We start from the raw sequence: 27,998 nt of genomic DNA on the forward strand, positions 1-27,998 counted from the left end.
TCATACACCTCCTTCTACTACTCTGCTTCTCTGTCCCTCCGCCTGGACCAGACTCTGTCTTCAAAATAATGTAAGTACCTCTTCCCTCATCGCCTTAAGTCTGCCTAGTTGTGGGGATGAAAGATGCCCAGGGTGCGCCACCCGCACAGCCCCTGCTTATGGGGAGATTCTAGGTAGTGGAGTTGCTATGGAAATCAATTTAGTCCCTACACGATGTTGTGGGATGCAGGAGTGCCCAATAACTTTTGGCAATGGTAAAGTTTTATTGCGCGCATGCAGCTCCCTGGCACAACTCATACACTGCCCTGACTGGCACTTTTTTTAACGTTTGGCACAGATGTCCCTCCGCTTTTATACGCCTTAATCGTCGTGGGGAGGGTGTGCGACAGTGAGGTATTTAGGTGCGATGTGGTTTCTAGTGGATGTAGGTAGATCTTGGGTATTTACGATGAAATCCCGAATTATTTGGGCATTTTCGGTTTCTTTATGTTATTTAGCGTCCGTTTCTGAGATTATTCATTGCATTATTTCCATATTGTTGATAAAACCTACACGCTAACCTACCTTCTAACCCCCCCCCCCCCAACTAAGGGAGTGGTGTCTTCCTTGCGCGGAATTTGCCTGAGGATGTTGAACTCTGCGCCTCTACCCGGGGGGCCGCAGTCTTAATCACTCCTCTTATTAACCCAGTCAGCCCCGGGCTAGCACTCTAGTCAGTTTGTGAGGTGTTGCCCGTGTGACAGGGATAGCTGAATTCTCATTAACTGCACCTTAGCCGCTCACATCTTGTCACTTCTCACAAGTCTGGAGGCGATTGTTGCAGCTGGTGGTCTTGTAATTATGTGCAACGCCCATTGTTTTCAGAAAACAGTGCTGCCAAAGTGCAAATGTTTAAATTAGTCATGTATTGTTTATCTAACAGATCATGTGCAAACAGGGGTAAAGTAGAGAAACTATAAACTGTTGCAGTCTTCCAGTTTGTCTTTTCATTCAGAGGACAACAATAATAATTGCTGCAGACTTGGAGCTGACATTTAGGGTTCCAAGCAACTGTCATAGGGGCCCTGCAGTGTAAAGTAGCAGGTATCAATGTAACGCTCCACAAAGTCACCAGCTCACTGCAGAGATAGAGCAACAGGAGCTCCAGTAGCATTATGGATCGGACGCTTTATTGAGTAGGACTCACTTTGCTTCTTGGGTGGCTTATCAGTTGTACTTTTGTATTTTCCATGTACTTTCTTCTATTGTATATCATTCAGAATATATAATTCTGCTTTATAAATACATGTTAGGGCAGTGATGCATGGTGCTACTTTTCACCTGCACTGTGTCACGACTACAAGATGCCAGAAGCACATCAGTACCTGTAGTAGCACTGGGGGTAATAGCACATCAGTACCTGTAGTAGCACTGGGGGTAATAGAACATCAGTACCTGTAGTAGCACTGGGGGTAATAGCACATCAGTACCTGTAGTAGCACTGAGGGCAATAGCACATCAGTACCTGTAGTAGCACTGGGGGTAATAGAACATCAGTTCCTGTAGTAGCACTGGGGATAATAGCACATCAATACCTGTAGTAGCACTGGGGATAATAGCACATCAGTACCTGTAGTAGCACTGGAGGTAATAGCACATCAGTCCCTGTAGTAGCACTGGGGATAATAGCACATCAGTACCTGTAATAGCAGAAGAGTGGGGAGAAGCATGCAATGTAGATGTGAGGTAGCAGGTTTAGTTACAGTAGGGTAAAATTGGTAATACTCAGGTTTTGCCTATTTGGACTACCGTATTCTACTTTATGTTAAGTTGGTTTAGCTGCCCCACCCAGGGCTGTATTTCAGTCGGGTGCCACCGTAGGTTCCAGAATTTTGACAGCTTGCCACCCCTTCCAAGATTAGTGCATGTGCAGTACAGTTTCAGTTTAGCCAAGTGTTTGCTGGCATACAAGGGGACTTTTTTCTGTAAGTGTTATATTGTTTTACATATATAGACACCTGTGAGCTGACCACTTAAAGCTGCCCCCCTAGTCACAGGCCTATGGGTGCCGACTTAAAAATACAACCCTGGCCCCACCCGGCCCTGGCCAGCACAGAGTATTTACCTGACAGTATTTCAAAAGAAAAGTAAAGGCTGTTGGGAGACAACAGATTGGAACTGGGTTGAAAAATAAAGTGGGAGGGACTCCCTCTTATGATAGCTTTGTATTACATGTAGATGTGTTTCAAGTTTAAAACCTGAATGTGTTGTGATGGCGAATCTGACCTGTTTCGCTTTGCCGAAAATTTATGAAAATGAGAAAATTCACCAAAATGCATTGAAATCTATGGGCTACAAAATGTTTTTGACACACAACAATTATTTTTGCCCATTGGAGTCTATTTGCTCATCACTAGTTGTGAGCATTCCTCTAGATTTAGTTTATTTTTAATGGAAATATGCTCTTGTCATAAAATGGAAGTTATTACAGATGCAAGATTTTAGTAAATACTATTTATTATCTTATATAGCTCTGACAAATTACAGAGATAATTTATCACTATGCCCATACTCGTCTATCAGCTCTCAGGGAATTCCGATTTCTGATACATAAAAGTGACAGCTAAAGGGCAGAGACACACGGTCACATTCGGGGAGATTAGTCGCCATGCGACAAATCTCCTCTTCTTCGGGGCAACTTCGGAAAACAAAGCGATCCGAGTGTTATTCCGCTGGCGATTTACATTCTAGCTGGCAGTTTGGGGAGATTAGTCGCCCAGATGAAGAGATTTGTCCGCGAGTGACTAATCTCCCCGAATCTGACCCTAAAACACCACCTGGTACAGTAGTGATAAAATGTATTGTGCATACACGCTGCCATTAATCTTTTACTGGTGAATGAAAAGCCATTCTACCTGGATTTATTGATGATGAGCAGTTGCAGCTATTCTGGCTTTGCACTGCCTTGGTTGCACTTAGCTGTCTTGTTCAGACAAGTTAAGAAATATTTGAAGTAATAAGCCATGTGAATAGCAGTCGCTCTCAGCTTCACATTACAGGTATTAGTGGATTCCTCAAAAATGCCAAAATGCTTGTAAGTATTTCAATTAGAAGATGGGCTTAGAAAGCCATTGATGAAGCAAAGCTTTTCTATCCTGTAGCTCATTGTTCCTGTAGCTAATTAGGCCTGCACCAAATCCAGGATTCTTGCGTGTTCAACTGAACCACATCTGAACCCTTTAGATCATGTGACTATAGTTCCAAAAAAAAATCAAGGTAACGCAGCGAATGCAGTTTTTATATATATTCGAATATACAAATTGGGGTTCGTATTCAGTTCTATATTCAACTCTTTCTGGAGGTTTTTGCATTCAACTGAACCAAAAGCAGGGCATCCCTTCATCTAAGAGAAGTATATTGTATTTTGTGTTTAAGTAGTCTGGCGTCAGTACGTTTGGAAAGTGTTCCAAAGTCAAATTAGCATGGACGGATGCTTCAAGCTTTAATTCCATAATAGCTGGAGTGCCACATGTTACCTAACCCTGCCCTAGTGACTCTATTTAATATGGGTGGACCCAACTGTAAGCATGATTATGATCCAAAGAAAACAACATGAATGACAGATTGGAGGTGTAGCACATGGCATTGCAGTGTGTTTGGCGTGACATTTCTTTCACTTGTATGCGGAGAAACAGGAGCACAGTGTATATGGTCCTGGTATGGAATTGTGCATGAAGTCTCCTCCCTGTGGATCTCATTATCGACTCTATGGCATCCAGTGGATTGCAGAAGCATTTTATTTTTGTTTTTATCTATATTAGAACCATTTTTTTGTTTCCTGGGTTTTAACATCTGGTTAAAGGAATCCAAGTCATAACTTATTTCTTGTGAGCCTTGCCCATGGCAATACCTTATTATTTTCTGGTTGTTTGTGAAGATTCTCATTTATTTAGGTCATGGTATATCTGTAGAAATAAGTCAAATCAACTGGACTTGCTGTGTCTTTTCTAGAAGATCTTTCACCAGTCACCAGTCATCCATCATTCTCTCGAATGAGAAAGCCAGTTGGATGACTGGTGAAAGGTCTTCAAGAAAAAATACTGCAAGTCCAGTTGATTTGACTTATTGCTACAGATATTTTCTGGTTGGGTACTGGGTATCACAAAGATTGTTAAAAAAAAAAATACAAATACAGGTATGGGACCTGTCATCCGGGAACCCGTTATCAAGAAAGTTCCAGATTACAGAAAGGCAAATTTTTAAAAATAATTTTGTTTTTCTCTAATAATAAAACAGTACCTCGTAGTGGATCCAAACTAAGATATAATAAATCCTTATTGGCAGCAGAGCCAGCCTATTGGGTTTGTTTAATGTTTACATGATTTTCTAGTAGACTTAAGGTATGAAGATCCAAATTACAGAAAGACCTGTTATTTGCAAAACCCTGGGCCCCGAGCATTCTGGATAACAGGTTTCATACCTATACACCAATATAACAAACTGTATTATTCCTGGTGATTTAGGGTCTAAATTTTAATTCTGCACTTCTCCAAGTTTTTTTTTTCTATGCCATCTAGTTGCTAAGATCACTGACTCTCACTGACAGGTATGGGATCCATTATCCACAAAGCTCCAAGTTATTGTAAGGGCATCTGCAAAAGAGTCCATGTTAAGAAAATAATTCATTTTTTTAAATGATTTCAGCAATTTTTCAATGATCCGGAAAATCCCAGATCTCATATGCATTCTGGGTAATAAGATGAATAGAAAATGTTGCAAAAAGAGGTTTGCAATAAAACAAGTAAACAGATTAGTCAATCTTGCAATGCTGTAATAAATCATTGCATTGATCTGTGAGGCTCTGTAGATCCAATCAGACATATCTATCTTTATGCATTTCTGTGTACTCGCAATAAGTTCTGGTTCGCCTGTGTTCCAAGAATGTACGTTTTCATATATTTGTGGGAATCTATGAATGATCCTTGTGTTTTGTGACATTCCCACCGACACAAGGGTTAAGAAAACAGCACAGCAAACTTGCGTGGTTAAGACACACCCATATTTATAACCCTTTCTGTATTGTATAAGGGCCTGTATTACACTTTTATTACACTATTCAGGTATAGAATCTTGTATCTGGAATGATTGGGTCCTGGGGTATTCTAGATAAGGGATCTTTCTGCAATTTGGATCTCCATACCTTGAGGGATCCCATACCTGTTCTGTAAAATTGCTACTGTCTTGCTTATAATGAGATTGTATCTATAGGGAAAAGTACCATTTTATCCAGATGGTTTAAAACAAACAATAACATTTGGTGGAGATAGTATTGGTCATGATTTTCTTTATTGTATCTATTTTACACAAAGGGAAACACAATTTTAATTACAAGTGTCATGTCTTCTTGGCATGGTTTACACTGACATAGAACCCATGGTGGGGATTTCACTTGTGGCATTATCAATGGGCAGGCAGGACCTCGCAATTAAGTTATGAATGGGAAGGCAGCACTTTGCACTAAGGAATGGAAGGAGGGACCTCGCAATGAAGTTATGAATGGGAAGGCAGCACTTTGCACTAAGGAATGGGAAGGAGGGACCTCGCAATGAAGTTATGAATGGAAGGGCAGAACTTTGCATTAAGTTATGAATGGGAAGGAGGGACCTTGCAATGAAGTTATGAATGGGAAGGCAGCACTTTGCACTAAGGAATGGAAGGAGGAACCTCGCAATGATGTTATGACTGGGAAGGAGGAACCTCGCGATGAAGTTATGAATGGGAAGGCAGCATTTTGCACTAAGGAATGGGAAGGAGGGACCTCGCAATGAAGTTATGAATGGAAAGGCAGCATTTTGCACTAAGGAATGGGAAGGAGGGACCTCGCATTGAAGTTATGAATGGAAGGGCAGAACTTTGCATTAAGTTATGAATGGGAAGGAGGGACCTTGCAATGAAGTTATGAATGGGAAGGCAGCACTTTGCACTAAGGAATGGAAGGAGGGACCTCGCAATGAAGTTATGAATGTGAAGGCAGCATTTTGCATCCCAAACTTGCTCATATAGTTAAATGGGTACCAACACTTTCCATTATTTATTAACATACCATTTAAGTTGCGAGTTCATTCGAGGTATAAAAAACTCTAACATAGATCTTTGATAAATAACCCCCCTGTACTGTATATGGCTTTTGCTACATGGTATTAGGAGTCATGAATGCCAGTGCAGACAGAACAGACAGGCCGACGCTGCTTTTAATAACAATTACATTTACAAATGACATCAGAAGCACTGAAACATTTTTCAATTATGTAAAACTCGTTAGAATAATATTTGTCTTTTAATTGTAGAAAAAAACTGTTTTTGTGCTTCCATCCTATTCAGCCTTGTGTGTGTGCACTGGTAAACCTCGGCTAAATCATGTTGACAATATAAAAGTAGAGAATATTAGGAGAGAATAAGTTCATGGTTGGAATCCACTCAGCCAAGGTCCACAGGATTTATTTTGTTTCTCTTGACTCAGAGCGGTGCAGCTGAACTGCGTATAAAGGAAAGGATGTCTGCTAAACACATGGATCTAATCTGTTTCTCAGATGTTTTTGTATGGGGAACAGAGGCACAAAGAAAACACAATCACAGCTTTTTTTTGTCCGACTCCTTTAGCTCACAGTTACAGAACTTTCTCAGAGAAGCCATGGCTTGTGGGAAACTGCTACTGCTGTTAATTGCTGGCCCAGAGAGCGGAATTAGCAAGCTTTAGTTGTGATGAGGCCTGCGATGCTAAACATATAAGTGTAAGGGCTACAGCATGTGCTGTATTTTGTCTGCGATATTTCTCAAAAGGGAAAAACAAATTGACACTATGCCAACTCTCTAAAACTGTTTCCCGTTAAAGATAATGGGAAATGCAGAGCTTATGGTGCACGTGATCGCCCAAAGATACAGAAGACTGGGATTCCTGAAGATGTTTCTTTATAAGATCATACAAAATAGTGTAGAAAGAATACCATAGAATGACTGATGGATAAAGCAAACAGCCTTCATTACTCCAGAGATAAGCTATCAGCAGCACTGTAGGCCTGGCACAAGGGAGCAAGACCTTTCCTTTCATCAAAAAGATTTCTATCAATGCCCAAAGCAGAGTTTATTAGTGTGTCTGTTTAACTGGCCTTTCTACATCATTGTCACTCTGTCTGCTCCCATTTAGCCCTGGCTGCTCTGTCCAGCTCACTATATTATATATATATATATATATATATATATATATATATATATATATATATATATATATATATATATATATATATATATATATATATATATATATATATATATACTAAACTTATTCTACCTTTCATACAAACATCTGTTCCCAGGGAAGAACAGAAAGATAAAGAACTAAAATAAATACAAAATAAATGAAGAGTATGCAATCCTATTAAGATAATTGGATTTCCTGTCTCCAACATACCAGAAGTTCATTTTCAGTGGAACTAAAATGGAAAATAAACCATGAGATTTAGGGAGGCCACCTTAGAGTTCCATGACCTATACAAACCTCTCATATAAGTATGGAAGTCTTCAATGATTTATATTCTGCTTATGTTTTGCATTATTTCCTATATATACTATACTATACGTCTCCCATAGACTCCATTATAATCAAATAATGCAAATGTTTAAAATGTATTTACATTTTTCTCTGTAATAATAAAAAAAGTACCTTGTACTTGATCCCAACTAAGATATAATCAATCCTTATTGGAGGCAAAACCAGCCTATTGGGTTTATTTAAAATCAAAATTATTTTTAAGTTAAAGTATGGTTATCCAAATTACAGAAAGATCGTTTATCCGGAATAACCCTCGGGTCCTGAGAGTTCTGGATAACAGGTCCCATACCTGTATAAGATCTACTAGCTTGAAAACTGGTGGATTCTTTCCATAACATGCATTTAAATGTTAAAAAAAACAATAGGATTGTTTTATCAACTATATTGATTTATACAACTTAAGGTGGCCATACACGGAGAGATCCGTTCGTTTGGCGAAGTCAATATCGGGCTGATCGGATCCTAACGAATGGGAATGGGCGGTCGGATCAACGAACAGATGCGGCTGCGATCAGACGGGATTTTTAGTCCCATCCGATCGAGATCTGGCCGACTTTCGGCCAGATCTCGATCAGGGAAGCCCGTCGGGGGGCCCCATACACGGGCCAATAAGCTGCCGACTCGGTCTGTCGGCAGCTTTTATCGGTCCGTGTATGGCCACCTTTACATACCATCAAGTACAAGCTTCTGTTTGATTAATACAGCAATAAAGGAACATATTAGAAATAATTAAGCATTGTTTGCTTACAGTACCTAATGGAAAATGGCATTCCTTCATTTCTGTTATTTCTTATCAACAGTCCTGTTGTATATAGTAATGTTTTATTTCTCTGTGTAAGTGCTGTTGTGCTTGTAGTGGAAAAAATATCTCATATTTCAGATGTTTAGAAGCTGAATTGTGATAAAATGATGGTATAAGATGTCTGTGAAGTTCCCGGACAGAATTCATTGTCTTAAAAACCCTTGGACAGCCACATCCATCCTAAGGAATTATAGTTCCACTGCACAATGCTGGATACACAGTGGTCCCTGACACCCTATAGTCATTTAGCTGTAAATTCATGTAGTTTGGTAAATAACATTAATACAATGGATCACACTTCAGACTTGCAGGTCGTATTGTTGCTGAAATAAAACTTATTTTTTTCACTTGTGAGTGACCTGTGAGTGCGAGCTTCCATTGTGCCTTTGTATATACTACTTTCCAGTTCTGCACCCAGGCACCGTATACCGACACTCTAGATATATATATATAACCGCACTCGCTGCGACTTAATGCAAAGAAAAAAGTTTTATTACAAAAAATCCAATGTTTCGTGCACAAACAGTGCTCTCTTTGCGCTCTAAACGTTGGATTTTTTGTAATAAAACTTTTTTCTTTGTATTAAGTCCCAGCGAGTCCGGTACTCTTTATTTATTTATTTTCTTTGACCAGCACCCAGGCAGTTAAAGGAATTGTTCAGTGTAAAAATAAAAACTGGGTAAATAGATAGGCTGTGCGAAATAAAAAATGTTTCTAATATAGTTAGTTAGCCAAAAATGTAATGTATAAAGGCTGGAGTGATTTGATATATATTATGTCAGTCAGATCACTACTTCCTGCTTTTCAGCTCTCTTGGTTTACACTGACTGGTTACCCTGGTTACCAGACAGTAACCAATCGGAGACTTAAGGGGGGGCCACATGGGTCATATCAATTGCTTTTGAATCTAAGCTGAATGCTGAGGATCAATTGCAAACTCACTGAACAGAAATGTACCATGTGGCCCCCCTTCAAGTCGCTGACTAACTCAGAGTTATAGAGCTGAAAAGCAGGAAGTTGGATTCTGGCTGTTTTATTAGACATCCAGTCACTCCAGCCTTTATACATTACATTTTTGCCTAACTAACTATATTAGAAACATTTTTTATTTTGCACAGCCTATCTATTTACACAGTTTTTATTTTCACACTGAACTGTTCCTTTAACAACATTTTTCTTCAATTTGGGGGAATTATTCATAAATGTGTATGTAAATATTGTTATACTTATAATGCTCTGTGCATCCAGATACAGAGAGACAAATTACATTTGTTTATCGCTTCTTGCTAAATAGCATCTCTGTTATCTGCTAGGCAAAGTGGGCCCTCCAGCTCTATTTGACTCTTGCCAGAAGCTTCCCCCACAACAAAGAAGCTTTTGTTTATACAACTTATCAGAGCTTCTGAAGCAAACACACAGTCTTTACAATACATCATATAGAAAGCCCTTTTATTATTGTTGGCTACCCAGGCTGTGTTTATATTCCAGTGCTTGAGCTTCAGCCCAGGCTTATCTATGCATTATTGTGTACAAACAACAAGAGGGTCTCCTCCTAAATCTCAAGGTGATGCTTCTCCGCCCTAGATACAGTGAAGACAACAGAAACAGAATAGTGTGCATTTTTGTGGCTCAGTATATTATTAGCTATGCTTATCTTTCTTGTTTTCTAAATTTCTGTTGGCTTAGGGCAAAGAAAGACGGGGGTTCAGGCAGGCAAATTAAAACTGTTCCCCTCCAGATCAGTTAGAGTCATGGGGAGGTTTGTCTTCAGAAATTTAGTGCACATTTTTACAACTGAACTATGTATAATAATATGTGTATACGTCTAGGAAGATACTACCAATGGTTGCACTCACTCTGTACGTTGTGACTTTGAACAATGGTGAGTTGGTTATTGGTGGAGCCCTAGAGTTTGATACTGACCAAGAAGAAAATGGAATGGACAGAATTGGGGATTTTAACTGTTAAAGAACACAATCGCTCAGCTTTGAACACAGTCCCTACTGTGACTCAAACAGCTTCTTTTCGTTTTTTTTGAAATGGGAGTTTTAAATGTCAATGGCACAAATACAAGTATCCATACAAAAAGCTCTTTCATGAATGTCTTATCCATAATAAGGATGGCATTTACAGTAGACAGACATATGTACGAGACATGTATTTGGAGAATTCCTTTATTTGTAGACTAGAATCTTAGTTAAAGGTCACAAAAACTCATATGGTGGGTACAACTCAAGGTATAGAAAAAAGACCTCTACCATTATGCACCAGACTGTCTTTGAGTCAAGGAGGCAAGGGTGTGCGAGAGCCAGTTTTGTACCAAGGTATAACTCAAGCATACATAAGGGGCTACACAACTAACACCCATATGAGTTATTCATCCACATGCTTGATCAAATAGTTCCTAACCACCTGCTTTGCTGCAGGTTTGGCTGTGTGATGAGAAGATGGGGAAAGATACAACTCTTTTCCCTTTGAGAAGTGGCTGACTCGGAGATTTGTTGCCAGCAATACAAATGCACGACTACGGGTGACAAAACTACATTGGAAATTTCAATTAGAAATAACTGAAATTGCCTGTTATATTTTTTAAACGCACATGAATTCGATTTTACTATAAATTCGAATATTCGATTATTTATTAAAAAAATAGAATTTTTGAATTTTACTGACTCGAAAACTCGAATCGAATTCGACCAAACTCAAATGTCAGGAAGGCCGCAAACAACTACAAATTGGTCACTGAACCTCTCCCATTGATTTATGCAGTAATTCGACAGGTTTTAAGTGGCGAATAGTCGAAATTGAATGTCGAAAATCGAATTCGAATTTTTAAAAAAAACTCGAATCAAGTTTGGATATTTCCCTAGTCGAATTTGACAGTTTTGACCGTAAAAAAAATGTTGTAAATTTAGAATTTTCAATTCGACCCTTAATAAATCTGCCCCATATTGTCTAATTTCATCTTGTGAAAACAAATGCCTGTCAGTGCAGTGTGGCTGATATGTGGTGTACATTCTTATCCTTATAAAATATGGGGTGGTTCCTTTTAATGATATGTTGTATACTTGCCAGACAGGAATAGGAGTATATTAAAGGGATTGTCTGCCTTCACAAAACCTGTTCTTTGGTCGTTCAGATACCACGCCGCAAACAAATACCTTGTTTTTTCAATTGTAATCAATATGTTGTACGGTATCTTTTTGCTGGAGAGAGGGCTGCTAATGTAAAAAACAACTGATCGTATCTGGCACCTATTTCTACCCATGAGCGGGTATGACATTGTCAGAGCCATTAGGCTCCAGTGGTCTATGTGCCTAAAGCTGGCCATAGACGCAAAGATCCAATCATACGAATCAACATACAATCGGACTTTCCCATCTCCCGACCCTCCACTAACCATTCAGATCAAAGTATTACCATTCCGATCAAATAAAGTACAAAAGAACAGATGAGCCGATGTTCTGCCCCTGACAGCAATCGTACGATATCTATGTCCAACCAAAGCTAGTGACAGTCTCCCACTGAAAATCGTATGATCGGCAATACACGCAGAGATATTATCGGCAGCCGACAGAAATTTTCTAACCTGTCCGATCGACCAAATGACCGATCTCCGCCAGACGAAAAATGTCGGGACTCTCCACACACGGTCCGAAAATCGTACGAATCCTCGATTCTCACGATCGGATCGTTGCGTCTATGGCCAGCTTAAGATTCAGCGTTGGGAAACTCCAGTTCTGATTATACATGGGCAGTTTTTTGGAATCTTTTGTCTGATGACTTTAGTCGATGACTGAACCCTAACAAGCTAAAGGGAAAGATGGAAGACATTGCTTTGGGCTTTCCCGCCAACATGATTGCGTCAATGTAAATGCCGCAGGGGCGGATGCAGTGAGTGCCGTAATTCGTCTACAGATTTCACACTTGATACATTATCTTTGCAATAACAGTTTTTGAATATGTCCAAAAACATCTGGACAGCCACTTGGAACCAGGGTCGGACTGGAGTAATGGAGGCCCACAAGGACTGCCATATGAAGGCCCCTCCAGGCAGTCACTGGGGGCCCCTCCCAGGTGCCTTTATAAAAGCTAGTGCAGTGTGCGCCTGCGAGAAAGTTGGTGTGGCACGCTCCTGTGCAAAAACAGTTGCACCACGTGCCTGCGAGGCGTGCAGCAGCAAGGGGGAACCTGTTCGGGGGAGCATAGCTGGGCTGGCGAGGTCTCATGAGGACCGGGGCCCTCCTGTTTTTTTTTGGGTATCCCGCTGGCCCAGTCCGACACTGCTTGGAACAGCATGGCCACACTGAATTAGCCTTCAAGTGGTAACAGCCTAGTTTTATTGTTTTTACCTCGATTGCATTTTGATTGCTGTTGCTATAGTACTAATAGATAAAACAGGCTGCTAATAAGTGCACAGTGTGAAGGCTCCATGATATGACAGCTTAATTCTCCCGCAGACAAGCCTTACCCTCCCTGCCGAGGTAGAAGAACTGGATCGCACAGATATCCCCAGGCTTTACTCATAGCAGACTTGAACTGTAATAAAATTACACTCGTGCCCTTCCCTTCATTTTTTGGAGGGGTGGGTTAGGGTTCTATGTGTTTGACCTATACTGCGTCCCACGTGAAGCACGCACATGTAGGACTGGGTGCAACTCAATATCTATAAGCAGAGGCATAGCAATAGAGGTTTCTGGGGGTTGGAGATAGAGTGAAACGTCGATTTTAAATACCCTGGTTTTAAGTTTTCCCCGCATTTTACATTTTTTTATTTGTGGTCCCACCAATTTATAATGCATTTCAATGGTTGCGTTTCCTTGATTTTAAATAATGTTTTCCTGGGTTTGACATCAAAAGTTTGCCCTGATGTACTCAAAAACTGCTTTTTTTTACTCTATGAATGTTATTATTAGTGAAATAAAGAGGTTTAAAATACTTACCAAATGTATATTTTGCCATGGATCTGCCTGTAAATTATCAATTCCAATTAGTCTGCCCCCTATACAGTCCTGCACCAATCACTTATTGCTTTAGGTTGTGTACGTGACTGACAGATAGTCCTTGCATATGCCCCCCCATAGTGTAACATTAACACTGCAATGTTTAACCCTTGTTATTAACACAATAAGGGCAGAAACACACGCTCAGAATCAGGGAGATTAGTCGCCCGGCTACAAATCTCCTCTTCTTCGGGGCGACTAATCTCCCCGAACAGCCTTCCCGTCAGCTAGAATTTAAATCGCCGGTGGGCTGGCACTCAAGAGCTCTTAGTTTTACGAACTTCGGAAAATGAATCGATCCGAGCTCCACCCCACCGTCGATTTACACTCTAGCCAGCGAGAAGGCAGTTCGGGAGATTAGTCGCCCCGAAGAAGAGGAGATTTGTCACCAGGCGACTAATCTCCCCAAATCTGAGCGTGTCTCTGTCCTTAATATTGTATCTCAAAGTAAAATGGACTCCTGTGCTTATATCCTTTCAGTACTTTAACACATTTCCCTGATTTTACATTTTCCTGGTTCCCTGAAAAATGTAAAGTGGCGGTTCTACTGTATGAGGTTCCATTGGGACACTGACTGAACATATATATAAATATATATTCAATATATTGATGATAAATGTAGCATGAATCTTGTGGGACAGCCGTGTGTTGCTATGCATGTGCCACCTGCTTTATGTCCCTGATAAGGAAAGGGATTGGCCCGGCAAGTTGCCCGTAGCTAAAATGTAAAAGCTGATTCACCTGATTGTATCCTTTCCCTCGCCCAACTGGAAAGCCAGCCGGTCTTAATGTCACAGCTGCAGGGTAAGTACAGTTTAGAACTATCCAAAGCAGTAAAACAACTTTTCATCTTCAACTTCAAACGCCGCTTTTAATCTCCCCGCTACAGTAATAGTCCTGCCCATGGCTCTTCTTATACCTGTTGATCAGAGCTTTGCCTTCCGGGAGTTGTAAGACGTTAGCATATTGAAGCATATGTGCCCATGTCTGCAGGAAACATCATTGGCTTGCTTCCATGCCTGGAGACAAACTCTTCCATTTTGGTTTAAAACAGGAAATTATATCTAGATAATAGATATTTCTTAAACGATTAGGGTATAAACCACATAAGCTTGCGCTTGACATAATATTTTTCTTATCTACATAACAACGATTTCTGACATTTATTTACTTAGCAGTGGTAACTCCTTGTAAAACCGCCCGGGCGAGCAGACTTGTCTCTGCTAGATACCTCATGCCCTTTATGAATGGAAACCTTCTTAAAAAAAGCCGCACATTACAGTCAGTTTTAGGAAACAAGATAGGGTGCCAAAATGCAGTCTTTTAATAAATAGTAATGAAAGAACTTCTAGTATTTCTAATGTTACACACTAGGGTTTATATACCAAAAATGGGGCCAGGCAGAAAGTGCTACAAAAGAAATCTTTGCTTTACTGCATTACCGTGCTGCTGTGCCTCGGTCTATATGCAGGGCTGCCTTCTGGTTGGGCAGTAGTAAGATGGCACAAGGGGGCAGATTCACTAAAGGGTGAATTTTCGCCAGCGAACTATTCGCCACACTTCGCGCCACATTGCCACTTCGCTAATTCACTAAAGTGCGAAGTTGTGTCCTGGGCATTGAACACTGGCGACTTTTCTCTAGCGTTACTTCGGCAGTGCGAGAGTTTCAAATCGAAATGACGCAAGCAATCGCTACTGCTTAGCGAAACTTTGTTAGTCTTATTATGCTTAGGTCAATTTGAATAGGGTGGGTACATTAAAGTCGTATAGACGTCTTTATTAGAGATGTTTGTGCAAATGCTTGGAAGTGGCCACTTTTTATTACAAATGTCCAAGGATCCTGAATAAAGACAAGATCCTCTAATTCCCTACACATGAGCTCACCCTAAAAAAATGTTCTATGGCCCTCAAATGTCTGGTGGGAATAATTCGATAATTAGGACTTTTATGGTAATCATGCTTAAAAAAAGGACAAGTCGCCAGTGTTTTTACAACTTTAATGCATTTCCGGCATACAGGATATGATGTCACTTACATAAGATTGAGGAAGATGTAGCTCCATTTTATCAGTACCTGGTCTGAGGTGGAAAAGTCAACTCTGGCAAAAGAGTTAACAACGCTCAGTAAAATTTGCATCTTAGTGAATTTGTGGAGTTGCACTAGTTCGTTAGAGCGAAAAGTCTCCTGCCGATAAAGTGCAAGGGAACACTAGCGACGGTCTCGTTCACTAGCGAATTGTCGCCTACACCTGTTAGTAAATTGCCAATGTCCCTGCGGATGTGATTTATGGAAAAATGCTGCTAGCGTTAGCCACTTCGCCATTTAGCGAATCTACTAATTATTGTGATTCCCCCCCCCAAAAAAACGTTAAAGGCTGTTCACCTTCCAAACACTTTTTTTGACTCAATTGTTTTTAGATTGTTCCCCTGAAAGACTTTTTTCAGTTACTTTCCATTATTTTTACTGTTTTTCCAAAATCTAAGTTTAAGGTTGAATGTCCCTGTCTGGTGCTTGAGTCTGGCAGCTCAGTAATTCAGGTGCAGATTCTGAACTATTGCAATTTTGTAACATTTAGTTGATACATTTCTCAGCAGCATCTCTACAGTATTAGCAACTATTGTATCAATTCTTACAGCTGCCTGTGATGAAACCCAGAGATTCTGCTCAGCAGGGACAAAGATAAGAAATTTAACAACTAAATGTATCAATTCAGAGCTGCTTCAGAAGGTGAAAAAAGACACTTGATGCTTCAATATTAGATAAACGGTGACACATAGAAAATAGAAAGTCATTGGAAAAAGTCGATATTTCTGGTGATCTATCTGAAAACAACTAGTTTAACCACCCCTTTAATACTGTTGGTAGCAAAATAAAAGAGGTAAGCTCCCCGACTGCAAACAATTGTGTGCGGATCCGTTTCAAAACGTCTTAAGGGTCTGGCCACACGGGCGGATTCGGGGATATTAGTCGCCAGGCAACAAATCTCCTCTTCTTTGCGGCGACTAATCTCCCCAAATCTACCTTCCTCTACCTTCCGCTGGCTAAAATGTAAATTGCCTGGGGCAGGCACACGGAACACTTTGTTTTCTTAAGTTGCCCAAAAGTGAGGCAATTATGTTCGACTTCGGAAAACGGCCCCCAGGCGATTTACATTTTAGCCGGCGGAAGGCAGATCGGGGAGATTAGTCGCCACGAAGAAGAGGAGATTTGCCATCCGCCGACTAATCTCCCCGAATCTGCCCGTGTGGCCAGACCCTTAGTGAATCTGCCCCATGGAGCTGAAGCCTGTTTTAATGCCTGTGTTTTTGTGCTACAAGTTGTGTATGTAAGAACCCTAAGGGGTACAATTATCACCCTTTACACTCCAGCACTGGGGAATGAGCAGTAAGGCCTCAAGAGCCAATTCCTATTGCTCCCCAGTGTTACTGGTACTTGCTTACTCACTAGAGCTACTTTTAATGTAGTTGCAGCCATTTTTGAGACAGGGGGGTATTCACAAGTAAATAAAACGGGTAAGCAAAATGAATGGAGCAAATTGGCTGTGCAAAGAAGGTCATATTAACACCAGTTTCATGTGGCGTCTTTGGCGTGAAATTGCCGTTGCAAGCGCCTCTTTTATTCCTGTGGGGAACTATTTTCAAGTTACACACAAATTTGTCAGAATGACTTGAAATCATTAAAACATGCTGCACGTTTTTAACAGCAATTTGCTTGTATTTATAACATCACATTCAGACAGATGGAGTTAAACTGTGCTCATGCTTAAAGGGACAGTGTCTGCCCAATTTCAACATGAGCTTATGCTGAATATACTTTTTGCCTATTGTTTCAATTAAGAAATATCTGTGGTTTCTGTTATTTGTGGCACCAGACAAGGATATGAAGCCACTTTCACTTTAGTACTTCCCGATCCAGAAGAACTTCAAAGGGGATGATAAAACTAATTACCAGTCCAACGAGAAGCCCCTAATTATGAGCAGTTTAAAGGCTGCTGCTTGGATAGGGGGAAGTTTGTTTGTTTAAAGGTAGATAGGGAGCCCTGTTTATAATAAAAGGGAGTGGTTAGTTCAGAGAACATAGCGTAGCTTTCAAATGAGTGCTTTACTGGACAATATGGATTTTTAAACTTTGTAACAAATGCGTTTTTCCCTTTAAAAAAAATAAATCTCAAAAGACCTGGAGAAGGTGGGGCCAATTGCAGAAACTGATATAAAAGTCTGAGTGGCACAGGCAAGACAGGGCTGCAACAGGGAGGCACCAATGTGGTCAGTTATCACATCAAAAAAGCAACTCATAATCCTGCTCCAACAAAAAAACAAACCCACAGCACGGATAGGGTTAACCTTTCTTCCTTGCTTTTTACTTATGGCATTTGTAAACCAAACAGACAAAGTTTGTCATTTTTATGAAATACTTATTTATATCTATTTGGAATGTACGGAATTATTGGTGCAAGTCCACAAAGAAACTAAAATTTTTTATAACTGTCGCAAGATGTTGTTCGGCTGCACACCAAATCCAAAAGTAGAGCGCTGCTACCACCTATTGGTGTTATGTGGTAATGCATATGTAGTGACATCACTATTTTTATTTTCCGCATATTCTGCAGTGCTGTACAATACATGGGTTTATAGAAAGGGCACAGAGAATTACATACATATTAACCAGTAAGCAATATAAAAGGTATGGGACCCTGACCGAAGGCGCCAATCTAAAAGAAAGAGCTTACAATCATTAAATCATTTCAAATCAAAACAAATCTTTACTAGGGCAGGTGGTGGGCTAAACTCTGCCCATGGCCCACCATACTTGTAACATTCCATTATTTTATACCAAACCAAGGTCTTACAATAATTTAACAAACAAGGATTACAGAATAGTACAGCATCAGAGGGCCTTGGTCACAAAAGCTGACAATCTAAAGGTGTACCTGAATGTAATGCTGCAAGATTACACGGTACTTCACAAAGTTTAAATCATCAGAATTCACTTATAATAATGTCAAACAGATTACAGATAGATACTCAGTATGCGCTGTGAAGTCACTCATGTATTTGAAAAAGGTCCCCTCAATGGGTTATTGCATATAAGAAGTCACTTTGGAGTCGCAGGACCTGTGTGATAGAATAATAATATCCTAGTTAGGTATCAGCTGCCCTGCCAGAACCTGGAGGCACAGGGATGTCTCATTGTGTCCTTGCTATGTCTTTCCCAGCATGCCCAGTAAAGCTGTCCAGAACAGCTTACAATCTAAGGGTCAGGGCACACGCTCAGATTCAGGGAGATTAGTCGCCTGGCGACAAATCTCCTCTTCTTCAGGGCGACTTATCTTCCTGAACTGCCTCCCGCCGGCTAAATCGCTGGCAGGATGGCACACAGAGGAGAGTCCTGCGCGGGTCCATTTTTTGGAACCCGTACCTGCAACCTGCATTCTTACCCATTTGGACTCAATACCCGACCCACAAGTACTTAATCCACAACCCGAATCCGCTGACCATCAAGAATCAGGAAGTGCTGTCAATGTAAACAGGAAGTGACATCATTGGAAGTAGGCGTGATCAGAAAAAGGAGTTAAAATCACTATTGAGAAAACTCACGGCCCGACCCGCAGAACTGCCGACCCTCATCTATACCTGCACCCGAAACTTCTACCTGCAACCTGCAGGGTACCCGACCTACTGCAGGACTCCAACTCAGATCGCTTCATTTTCCAAAGTCGCTGAAGTTTCCTCGTGAGGCAACTTTGGAAAACGAAGTGCTCCGAGTGCCACCCGCTGGCCATTTACATTCTAGCCAACGGGAGGCACTTCCGGAAGATTAATCGCCCCGAAGAAGACATTTGTTGCTGGGCAACTAATCTCCCCGAATCTGAGTGTGTGCCCTGATCCTAATAGAGTAAAAACACATTGTATCTAGATGCATCTAAACCACTTTCATCTTTTATGGTGCTACTGTTCCTTTAATGCTTTCAGTACTCATTGATAAGTTAGTAGGTGTAAATGGTGAGGAATTGTTCCTGTTGTCTGTGCTACAATAATAGACTAGCTGCCCATAGAGAACACGTAGTACAGGCAACTACTATCAGCCCCGTACGAGAGAATGTGAGATATGAAGTGTATCCCATATTGATTGTGTTGTGGGTAAAGCTAATGTTTTGCTTTCCTTTTGTTTTGCAGTTACAGCTTGAGCTGATAGTGAAGAAACAGGTGCAAAGATGCTGGTTGTCCTGGCGTTCATTGTCATCTTTCACATAACTTCCATAGCGCTGCTCTTCATCTCCACAATAGACAATGTAAGTCAGCCATTAGCTGGAATTGTGTTGTGTGTCCCTTTTATCTGCTGCTCTGCTTCTCTCTCTTCATGTCTCTAATGCTCATATCTTGTGTTTTCTTTTAATGAGCGCCTGCACCCACGAGACTGCTGAGCTGGGAGCACCGTTCATGTGGTGTCATGATAATGCTTTGCAGAGCAAAAATACGGATTAGATAATTCTGTCCTATTCAATTCTGCTCCAGGCCACAGATACAGTATATACTTCCTACACAAAAACAGACAAACTTCACACTTTACATTAAAAGGGTTGCGTTAACTTTTAGTATGATGTAGAGATGGATATTCTGAGACAATTTGCAATTGATTTTCATTTTTTATTATTTGTGGTTGTTAAGTTATTTAGATTTTTATTAAGCAGCTCTTCCAGTTTGCAATTTCAGCAATGTGGTTGCTAGGGTCTAAATTAGCCTAGCAACCATACATTGATTTGAATAAGAGACTGGAATGTGAATAGGAGAGGCCTGAATAGAAAAGATGTGGCAATAGCAATACATTTGTAGCCGTACAGAGCAATTGTTTTAGATGGGGTCAGTGGCATTTAAAAGCCAGAGAGAGACAAACAAGAAGGCAAATAATTAAAGAAAGAAAGTAAACACTAAATAAATAATGAAGACAAATTGAAAAGATGCTCAGAAATGACCTTTTTATAATATTAAGGGGCAGATTTATCAAGGGTCGAATTTGAAAAACTTTGAAATTCGAATTCAAAAAGACCAACCGAGATTAAATGGAAGTTTTTTTTTTTTTTTGGTTTATAGGTCCATTTTTGATCAAATTCAAGTTTCCCCCCCCCCCAAAAAAAATTTTGATTTTTCAAAGTCCACCAATTGACTCCAAGCAGGTTCTAGGAGGTCCCCCATAGGCTAAAAAAAGCAATTCAGCAGGATTGAGATGGCGAATGGTCGAAGTCGAATTGTTAAAGAGACAGTACATGATAAAAAAATGTTTTAATTTGAATTAATTTAGGGGCAGATTTATCAAGGGTCTAATTTGAAAAACGTCGAAATTCTAATTCAAAAAGACCAACCGAAATAAAATCAACTGTTTTTTTTTTTGCCGAATAGGTCCCTTTTCGATCGAATTTGAATCGTACGAATCAAAAGTAATATCGCATTCAAATCTTACGATTAGCTCAAACAAAAATTAGCTCAAACTTTGAATTTTTTTATTTCGTATTTTTACTTCGACCTTTGATACATCTGCCCCTTAAAGTCGAGCCACCTCTTAAAGGGGTGGTTCACCTTCAAGTGAACTTTTAGTATGTTAAAGAATGGCCAATTTGAAACAACTTTTCAGTTAGTGTTTATTATTTATTTTTTTATAGTTTTTTAATTATTTGCCTCCTTCTTCTGACTATTTCCAGCTTTAAAATGAGGGTCACTGACCCCATCTAAAAACAAATGCTCTGTAAGGCTACAAATGTATTGTTATTGCTACTTTTTATTACTCCTCTTCCTATTCAGGCCTCTCCTATCCATATTGCAATCTTATTCAAATCAATGCATGGTTGTTTAGGTAATTTGGCCCCTAGCAACCAGGTTGCTGAAATTGCGAACTGGACTCAAAAACTATAAATAATAGAAAATGAAAACCAATTGCTCAGAATATCACTCTCTATGTCATACTAACAGTTAATTTAAAGGTGAACCACCACCATTGATGCAATATTTTGGCACCCCTGAAAAAAGTATGCGCAAATACTGGCAATCCCTGCAGCACTGTATTAGGCTCTAAAAACCTCACTACTCAATACTTTAACTTCCCATTCAGATATAACATTCTCTGATTGTTTTGTGTTTTATTTATGTCAGTTTCCCGTTAAGATGTATTTCTCCATTAACATTTGGTGCGATTGATTTGCAGGCCTGGTGGGTAGGAGATAACTTCTCTGTTGACATCTGGAGATCCTGTTTCACCAACGTCACCAACACAGTGTGTAAAGACATTGTAAGCAGTAACCCATGTAAGTAACGGCAAATGTGTCTCTGCAACAACATAGCTTTTGTTTATCTGGAAGCCTGTTATCCAGAAGGCTCTGAATTACGGAAGGACCATCTCACATAGCCTCCGTTTTAATCAAATAATTCAACATTTTAAACAATTCAATTTTCTCAGTAAAAATAAATAAGCTTGTATTATAATTATTAGCAACATGTTTTTAGAGCGCCAACATATTGCATAGCACTGTAAAATAAATGTGTTTATACAAAGAAATGACATACATAGAACATACAGTTACATAAAGAGCAATACCGATACAAAAGGTGAGGAAAGCACGGTGCAAAAGAGCTTACAATCTAGTAAATTTACCCCAAGGTGTGGGAGTAGGCAAGATCAGACATAAGCAGGCGAGAGATGTAGCATATGGTATGGCATTTAGTAGCTAAACAGAGTACGGGTAGGCTTCTTTAAGTGTGTTTTAAGGGATCATTTAAGGTTGGGGGAAAGTCGGACAGACTGTGAGTGAGAGAATTCCAGAGGAGGGGTGCAGCCCTTGCAAAGTCTTGAATGCGAGCATGTGAGGAGGTAATGAGAGAAGAGTTGAGGAGCAGGTCAGTAGAGGAGCGTGGAGTAGAGGAGCAACATAAACACACGTGTAGTAATCTTTGTCTGCACTATCACAGTTTGACTACGTCTAACATAGAAACACTTAGGGGCACATTTACTAAGGGTCAAATATCGAGGGTTAATTAACCCTCGATATTCGACAATTATATATTATATATTAAACAAACAGATAAAATCCTTCAAATATTGAAGTCGAAGAATTTACCGCATTTACTTCGATCGCACGAAAAATCGTTCGATTGAACGATTAAATCCTTCGAACAATTCGAAGGATTTTAATCCATTGATCGAACGATTTTCCTTCGATCCGAAATTGCTTAGAAAGCTTATGGGGAAGGTCCCCATAGGCTAACATTGGTGCTCGGTAGGTTTTAAGTGGTGAAGTAGGGGGTCGAAGTCTTTTTTTTAAAGAGACGGTACTTCGACTATCGAATGGTCGAACGATTTTTACTTCAAATCGTTTGATTCGAAGGTCGAAGTAGCCAATTCGATGGCCGAAGTAGCCAAAATAAACCTTCGAAATTCAAAGTTTTTTTCATTCTAATCCTTCACTCGAGCTTAGTAAATGTGCCCCTTAATGTAATGGTGCAATACAGAGATCTGTATATTGTCACATGTCCATATTGAATGGCAAATCTGGTGTTGGAATGTGTCAGCACTTGCTTTACTGTAAAGTAGGGATGCACTGAATCCAGGATTCGGTTAAGGATTCGGCCTTTTTCAGCAGGATTTGGCCGAATCCTTCGGCTAATTTGCATATATATCCAAAATAGTGGATTCGGTGCATCCCTACTGTAAAGCTGCAGGGGCCTATTTTGTTTCTCCTGCTCAATCAGTTGTTTTGGTTTATTCTTTTGTCATTGTTATTTGTTTGTCAATTAAATTGGGGTTAATTACAAATACTTACTGTAGTGAGTGAATGCAGAGTCTGACATTCTAGGAAGCTGAATCATGGCCAGCCTTATAGTGTTATGGTAGAACAGTCTGCACTGCTGTGTTGCTAGATTTCTAATCACATTTTTATTAATGTTTCCCCTCCAGCATATCAAGCCATTCAGACCATCCAGGCAACAATGATCCTAGCTACTATCTTGTGCTGCTTTGGGTTTTTCAGTTTCATCCTTCAGCTCTTCCGCCTCAAGCAAGGAGAGAGATTTGTGCTAACTGCCACCATTCAGATACTGTCATGTGAGTAATGAGTGCATGTTTACACCCCAGAAGGCAGATTAGCATATCATTAAATACCAGTAGGCATGAAACGCATAAGGCATTTGCTATTGTACCCACTACATTTACTGCTGCTTGTATTTATAGCTACATAGATTTATGTACAGTGCCTGATGAGTTTTATTTGTCATATATGATATTTGTACAACTGCCTCATGTAGTTAGCCAGACTGCATTATTCTGAATAGCGGGGGTTTCTGCAGTCCCATCTGATATAATCACTCTCGGTTTACATCCGTTAAAGGAACAGTAACACCAAAAGATTAAAGTGTATTAAAGTAATTGAAATACAATATACAATTGCCCTGCACTGGTACAACTGGTGTTACAGTCCTGCACGGAACCAATTTCTAAGACCTGGATCTGACCCCAACCCGCGACCCTAACTGCAACCCGCATATTTAGCCACTTTACTACCCAACCCAGACCCGCAACTGCCTTATCCGCAACCCGACCTGCCAACAACCATCAAGCAGGAAGTGATGGTGCTGCAAACCGGAAGTGATTTAATCAAAAGTGGGCGGGACAGAAGCAAGTTTCGTAAAACTTTAAAAGGAGTAAAATATAGACAACATTGCATAAGATAAGACATTTAGATGAGACTCGCGACCTGCAGACTTGCGGGTATACCCGCACCTGAAAATCCTCCCCTCATTCCTAAGGGTGCCCACTTTTTTTGCAGGTAACCCGCCGGCACCCGACCCACTCCAGGACTCTAACTGGTGTGTTTGCTTTAGAAAACTACAACAGTTTATATAAACAAGCTGCTGTGTAGCTATGGGGCAGCCATTCAAAGCTGAAAAAGGAGAAAACGTACAGGATACACAACAGATAACAGATAAGCTCTGTAGTATACAAATGGATTCTTCAGAACTTATCTGTTATCTACTGTGTAACCTGTGCTTGAATGGCTGCCCCCATGGGTACACAGCAGTTTATTTGTATAAATTTTAGTTATGGTTCTGAAGCAAAAACATCAGTTTTACCATTACAGTGGAGCAGTACATAAAATATATATATATATATATATATATATATATATATATATATATAAAAATTCCGAATGGGCAGCACCCCGCCTTTGAAGCTTACCTCGGGTGCAAGGTAAATTAAATGGATAATAAAATAGAAATGAGCAGCAACACCGAGTTCTTTAGTGAAAAAATGAAAGTGTATTAAAAATACATGTAAAGCTTTACATGTATTTTTAATACACTGATTTTTTCACTAAAGAACTCGGTGTTGCTACTCATTTCTTCTTTATTTATATATATATATCTATATATATAGATATATATATAGATATATATATATAGATATATATAGATATATATATATATAGATATATATATATATATATATATAGATAGATAGATATAGTCAAACGATTCTCCGGCACTCACCCTCAGTTGATCACATCCCGGGTGCTTCTCAGGGGGAAACACATGTGTACAGATAGGAGCACTCACGGGTATGGTGATAAAGAAAAGTCTTTTATTGGAGTGTTACAAACTACCCCACATAGATAGATATATATATAGATAGATATATATAGATAGATATATATAGATATATATATATATATATAGAGATATATATATAGATATATATATATATATATATGTGTGTTCCTTTAACTTTAGTCTGTATAGTGTCTGTATGAGTGTAAAACCATTACACTCACATAAAAGAATTATGTGTATGCACTCCATAGAAATGGCCTCCCAAGCTTCCTTCCAGTGTGGACGGTCTAGCACTTACAGGGGAGCTTAGTTGTTGTTTTTTAAATAAAACACAATTGTTTCCCCCAACCAGCTATTAGCCCATAACTCTGGTGTGGGAGACAATTTGGGGCTGACAGGTGGGGAACTATCGCAAAAATGAAAATTTAATATAAGCTTCATCATACGCAAGAAACAAACTTTCTAAATATAATCAATGAAATATTCTGCATCGTTTCTGAAATAATCAAGTTAATGTTCATTATCCCTCTCTCAGCATCTGTTTCTCTTCATTCTGTCTTCATGCAGCAGTTGGGTGTCAGATAATCATTGACAGTTAGATTCAATATATCCCTTTATTAGCAGATGTATTACAGCTCACTCCAATAACTGATTCCAGGACAAACCAAATCTAACAAAATAACTGCCTTTTGCACAAATCCTGCATGTAGAGAGACATGATGTCTGGTGATTTTAATAGAGTGAGCTCTAATACATCTTCTAGCAAACGGTATATTGGATCTAACAGTCAATGAATAGCGGACACGCAACTGCTGCATGAAGACAGAATGAAGAAAAACAGATGCTGAGAGAGAGGGATAGTGAACATAAACTTGATTATTTCAGAGACAGTACAGAATTTTCAATTGATTGTATTTAGCAAGTTTCTTATTTCATTTTTGAGATAGTTGCCCTTTAAGGCTGACAGATTCCGGCCATTCAGCCTGCACCTCCTTGCATGTGTAAATGATGCACAAGTTAGGAGGGGGTGGTGGAAAGAATATGCTGCTCCTTACACAGAGGGTCATATTTATCAAGGGTCGAATATCAAATAGAAAGAACTTCGAAAATTCGAATTCAAAAAGACCAACCGAAATTAAGTCAAAGTTATTTTTTGGTCAAATAGGTCAGTTTTCGATCGAACAGGTCCGTATCCGGCCGAATTCGAATAGTTTGAATCGAAGGAATATCGCATTAGATCGAATTCGATTCGAAGTTTTTCCCAAAAAAAACTTTTCAAAGCCCACCAATTGACTCCAAATAGGTTCTAGGAGGTCTCCCATAGGCTAAAACAACAATTTGGCAGGTTTTAAATGGCAAATGGTTGAAGTTGAATTTTTAAAGAGACGGTGCATGATAAGTTTCGATATTCACATTTTTTACAAATTTGAATCGAATTTGGACTATTCCCTAGTCGCAGTACACAAAAATAGCTCAAAATTCAAATTTTTTTCATTCGAAAATGCACCTCGACCCAGAGTCAATGTTCAGTCCACAGTGCCTATGGTTATTTTTCAAATGCCCCACGCATTTCCCACCCCCCTTATTTTTAAACTACTAATTGCTGCCTCTTTATGCACTTTGCACACTACATGAGATGTTGTTATTGACCAACTTGTGTCTATAAAATCCATCACGGAAGAACCCACACGTTAAACTGATAATATTGCCTATTTTGTAATCTATTGCCTTGATTTTGATTCCCACAGGCCTCTGTGTTATGATTGGTGTCTCTATTTACACTTCCATGCACGACCAGTTCCACCCAGAGCTTAAACCCGACGCCGGCAGATTTGGCTACTCATTCGTCATCGCCTGGATCGCCTTTGCCTTCACGCTAACGAACAGCATCATGTACCTTATACTGAGAAAGCGCAAATAATTTGCCGCGGCAGCTAGTCCATTTCTTATCACTACAGAAACCAAATTCAGATAATCGTTTTGTATATAACCATTTCTTATGGTTTTGTAGTATTGTTTGTTAAAACAAAATGTACTGTTTCCTTTGCATCCATGCTAAAGACTCTGATACATTGTACATGCACCCTGGAACATTTGCCTTCATCGGGGCGAATGGGAAGGAAGAAGAATTATTGCAATGCATGTATCATGTTTTATAACTTGAACTGTTTTTATTTTGTAGAAATATATTTTTATTTCAGATTTAGGCGTAACAAAATATAGTTAGCGGGTTTTTACGTAAAAAAAAAATTTCTGTGCAATGAGAGCCAACCTTCCCACTAGTAAATTCTGTATAGATATGGGCTGAAAGTTCTTTGGACTGTAAAAAAATAAGAACATTATTAAAATCCTCACAGTCAGTGGAGCTCATTTATCAATACTGGGCAAATTAGCCCATGGGCAGTTACCTATAGCAACCAATCAGTGATTAGCTTTTTAAAGCCAGCTGCAAGTAGAACAATGAATGCGGCAATCTGATTGGTTGCCATGGGTTACTGCCCATGGGCAAATTTGCTCAGTGTTAATAAATGACCCCCAGTGAGTTTTGTTGATTGCTGGGGTCAGTGACCCAGAGATAGAAGAGGCAGAATAGAAACCAAGATAAAATATTTAAGACCAAGTGAAAGGTTGCTTAGAATAGGTCCAATAATATAAAGTGGAATTTCCCCTTCCCATTGTCTGAAAGCAATACATTCATAACTTGCATTCCTTTGCATTTGTGGTGAAGGATAATTTTGACTCCCAGCACAACCCACTCCGAGCTGTACATAATTTGTAAGTTGTTCATAGATGGTTCTTTTGCATGTAGTATTAGCATTTAAGTCATGCCTATAATTCTGTTACTTATATTCAATTAGATTAAACAGCTGCTTTAGTAAGTAAACATATTTGCTTCTGCTGTCTCTTAGTTTCCCTTGGAATTCTGTGCATAGATGGGGGTGGGGTTAACACACAAAAATGGAGATTGTACTGTATGTTTCTAGAAAAATTAAAAGTAAACATGTATATTGCAA

At 39.6% G+C, this 27,998-nt stretch overlaps 1 protein-coding gene across 1 annotated transcript; it reads left to right on the forward strand.

Annotated features, from left to right (window-relative positions):
• Positions 1 to 2: 2 nt before the first annotated feature.
• Positions 3 to 27,998, forward strand: emp2.L (epithelial membrane protein 2 L homeolog). Its single transcript, NM_001086112.1, is given in 5 exon segments — positions 3 to 70; positions 19,570 to 19,685; positions 21,590 to 21,689; positions 23,336 to 23,482; positions 26,733 to 27,998. Coding segments are annotated over 4 exon segments (498 nt in total). The 5' UTR covers positions 3 to 70; positions 19,570 to 19,607; the 3' UTR covers positions 26,906 to 27,998.

Source organism: Xenopus laevis, chromosome 9_10L (assembly GCF_017654675.1).
Source record: "Xenopus laevis strain J_2021 chromosome 9_10L, Xenopus_laevis_v10.1, whole genome shotgun sequence".
In the NCBI taxonomy this organism is placed as follows: domain Eukaryota; kingdom Metazoa; phylum Chordata; class Amphibia; order Anura; family Pipidae; genus Xenopus; species Xenopus laevis.